Source organism: Acromyrmex echinatior, chromosome 11 (genome assembly GCF_024713525.1).
Source record: "Acromyrmex echinatior isolate Ae372 chromosome 11, ASM2471352v2, whole genome shotgun sequence".
Lineage (NCBI taxonomy): Eukaryota > Metazoa > Arthropoda > Insecta > Hymenoptera > Formicidae > Acromyrmex > Acromyrmex echinatior.
The window spans coordinates 2,826,904-2,830,479 of record NC_141862.1 but is presented as its reverse complement, the minus strand read 5'-3'; the positions used below and the strand labels follow the sequence as shown (position 1 = coordinate 2,830,479).

The following is a 3,576-nucleotide window of genomic DNA, read 5'->3' as shown; positions in this document are numbered from 1 at the left end:
CATCAATCGTGTCAAAAGTTATATTGATTTGAAAATGAATGAAATATCTGAAGAAATATGCTATGTGATGCTTTTTTACTACAAAAAAGGCAAAAACGTAGTACAAACATGCAGACAAATTTGTGAAGTTTACGGCGCAGATGCTGTAAGTGAACGCAGGACGCAGGAGTGGTTTGTTCGATTTCGTTCTGGAAATTTTGATGTCAAAGATCGACCTCGCTCTGGTCGGCCAGTCATTGAAAAAGTCGATGAAATTTTGCAACTGGTCAAGCAAGACCGGCATGTGAGCTGTCAGGAGATAGCCAATGCACTAAGAATCAACCATATGACAGTTTGGAATCATTTGAAAAAGGCTGGCTACGCTAAGAAACTCGATGTTTGGGTGCCACATGAATTAACGCAAAGAAATTTGATTGATCGAATTTCCATCAGCGAAACACTACTAAAACGCAACGAAATCAACCCATTTCTGAAGCAAATCATCATAGGCGATGAAAAATGGATGAAATACAAGAATATTGTTCGTAAAAAATCATGGAATAAGCGCGGCGAACCATCACAAACGACTTCAAAACCTGGATTGATGGCAAATAAAGTGATGCTGTGTGTATGGTGGGATTGGAAGGGAGTCGTCCATCATGAGGTGTTACCACATGGCCTAACGATTAATTCAGAGCTCTACTGTTCACAACTGGATAGATTACAGGAAACGATTAAGAAAAAACGACCAGAATTAATTAACAGAAAAGGTGTTATCTTCCATCATGACAACACCAGACCACACACATCTTTGATGACGCGCCAAAAATTGAGGGAGCTTGGTTGGGAAGTTTTGATGCATCCACCGTATAGCCCAGACCTTGCACCATCTGACTATCATTTGTTTCGATCTCTGCAGAACTCTCTTGATGGAAAAACATTGGCCGACAAAAGAGCTGCCGAAAATCACTTGAAAAAGTTTTTCGCCGATAAACCATAAAAGTTCTACACGGATGGAATTATGAAATTACCCGAAAAATGGCAAAAGGTTATAGATAATGATGGCCAATATATACTTGATTAAAATTGATTTTCAATAAAGTAAAATTTCATTCAAAAATTGAACAAAAAACCGCGGATATTTTTTAGATGACCCAACATATTGGGTGGATCCATATATTCGTTCGGTTTTTGAAGGCTAAAATGAAACAAGTTTTTTCCATACAAAGGATGAATTTTAATCAATGATTTATTTTTCGTTTTTGTTGATGATCTCTTGCCATCTTTCCAACAATTTCATTATTCTGCTCTCATAGAAGGTCTGGGGCTTAGAGGCGAAAAACCGGTCGAGATACGTTTTCACAGCTGTCTAATCAGCGAACGATTTCCCGTTGAGGGAGTTTTGCAGGGACCGGAACAAGTGGTAGTCGGATGGCGCAAGGTCTGGTGAGTGGGGCAAAACATCCCAGCCAAGTTGCACTAATTTTTGCTGAGTGATTGCGGTGGGGTCTGGCGTTGTTATAGTGGAATATGACACCTTTGCAATTGACCAGTTCTGGACGTTTCTGTCGCAATGCTTGATTCAATTTCGTTAGCTGCGTGCAATAGATTTTCGAATCGATCGTTTTTCCCTGAGGAAGCTGCTCGTAAAACAACACACCACGATGATCCCACCATATGGATAGCAAAATCTTCTTCGAATGCAGGCCGGTCTTCGGGATGGCATTCGGCGGCTCGCCAGTGATCTCTTGCGCACTATGTTGTCGTAGATGATCCACTTTTCGTCGCCAATCACTATTCGTTTGAGAAACGGGTCGCTTTCGTGTCGCTTCAGAAGTGAATTGCAGATGGACATGCGGTTGGCCAGGTTCTCCTCGGTCAGCTTGTGCGGCACCCAAACATCGAGGCGGGACACGTAGCCAAGCTGTTGCAAATGCCTTTGGACGGTTCCATAACCTATTTACGTGTTTCCGCAATCTCTCGCACCTTTAGCGTCCGGTCTTGCTCAACCAGTACCTTGATATCATTCAAATCATCCTCGATGGGCCGACTGCTGCGGGGTCCATCTTGAAGACTCGTATTTCCGGAACGAAATTTGGCAAACCATTTCTGAGCGGCACGTTCTGTTAAGGCATCGTCCCTGTATACGCCGCATATCTTTCGGTGGGCCTCCGCAGCTCGCTTGCCTTTCTTGAAGTAATAAAGTAAAATATGCCGAAAATGCACCTTATTCTCCGACATGTTCACAGGCATAAACAAAACTAATGCCAATGAAACCAAATTTGACAGATAAAAAGAGCGAACTGTCACCTTTCCAAAACATATTTGGATTGCCCGATTAGGCAACCAGAACCGGAGATATTCGGAAAAAATTTGCACTACTAACAAAACTACTAACAAAACTACACCCAAATTTTTTGTTTTTCTTTAGAGTGATTTAGCCGTACTAATTACAATTCCTCAACATTTAGAAAATATCAATTCTATCAGTTTTTTTCCCATAGTAAATATAAAAAAAATTTTAACGAAGCAATTTCTTGTGTAAAAAATTTTCTACTCTTTAATAAAAATAGCCTCGACTGATTAAATTTTATAAAAGCAGTGAAAATCATAAATTTTTTAATTAACGCGTTTTTCTTTATGATTCTAGGCATTTACATTAAAATAAATATTTTTTATAGAAAGCTGATAATTTTTTACATAAGACACAAAGATCGCTTTATTTAAATTAGGAATCAATTTAATTCAATTGCAATAAAATAATAAAGCCAAATATCTAAAGCTCGCTTGTAATTAAATAATATAAATGTGACACAAGGCAATATATGAGCAATAGCTAGATTATAGTTGCTATAACATAATATTTCAAATAATATCAAATCAAATAAAACATATGTTTCGACCAGAACATTCGATCATTAATCATCAATGTTGTTACAATAAATATAAGACATCCTAAAATATTACATCCTAAAATATTATATACGCAAGTTATACTAAACAGCTATAATTATATATAATTAATTCAGTTTCAAAGAATAAAGTGATAATACGCAATTTGATGTACGAAACCTGCATAATCTCTCTATTATCGCACACTCTATTATCGTCCATAGGTGTAAGATACATTAGTACAGTGAAAGCAAGGTAGTACAATATGCTTAGAATTCCACAAAGACTAGCCTATTGCATTAGTCATCCTATTCATGTATATTCACAAGAATCTTCACAAATTATACATTAGTATGAAATCTATAAGTACATAGTACAACAATAAAGGTGTAAAAATTCTTATGAGATCTATAAATATTTTTTTGTATTAATATTGGAGTCATTTAGGCTCCAATCTATGATTACAATCTGGTCAGTAAGAAATTAGCACTTTAATTTTAACTTAAGATTATTAAGGTTAAGACTTAAGCTAAAGTCTACCCACTAGCATCCTTTTAGATTTTAATAATTTAATTACATTAATTAATTATACTTTAGTATTAATAATAATAATAATATTATAATAATAATAACTTTATTGATGTGCAAAACTATTGCAAAACAAATGATACTAATTAGTAAAACATCATCAAAAGACGAGGTATC

General features: G+C 36.2%; 1 protein-coding gene across 1 annotated transcript; it reads right to left on the bottom strand.

Annotated features, from left to right (window-relative positions):
- Nucleotides 1-1,352: 1,352 nt before the first annotated feature.
- On the bottom strand, nt 1,353-2,220 carry LOC105154791 (histone-lysine N-methyltransferase SETMAR-like). Its single transcript, XM_011070514.2, has 2 exons — nt 1,996-2,220; nt 1,353-1,916 (listed from the first exon to the last, which is right to left on the bottom strand). The coding sequence occupies exons 1-2, from the start codon at nt 2,218-2,220 to the stop codon at nt 1,353-1,355; spliced, it is 789 nt and encodes a 262-aa protein (XP_011068816.2).
- Nucleotides 2,221-3,576: the final 1,356 nt, after the last annotated feature.

Coding starts and splice junctions, on each gene's coding strand:
- LOC105154791 (XM_011070514.2), bottom strand. CDS start 2,220: ATGTCGGAGAATAAGGTGCATTTTCGGCATATTTTACTTTATTACTTC. Junction 1,917..1,995: donor ATGATTTGAATGATATCAAG/GTACTGGTTGAG, acceptor AACCGTCCAAAG/GCATTTGCAACAGCTTGGCT.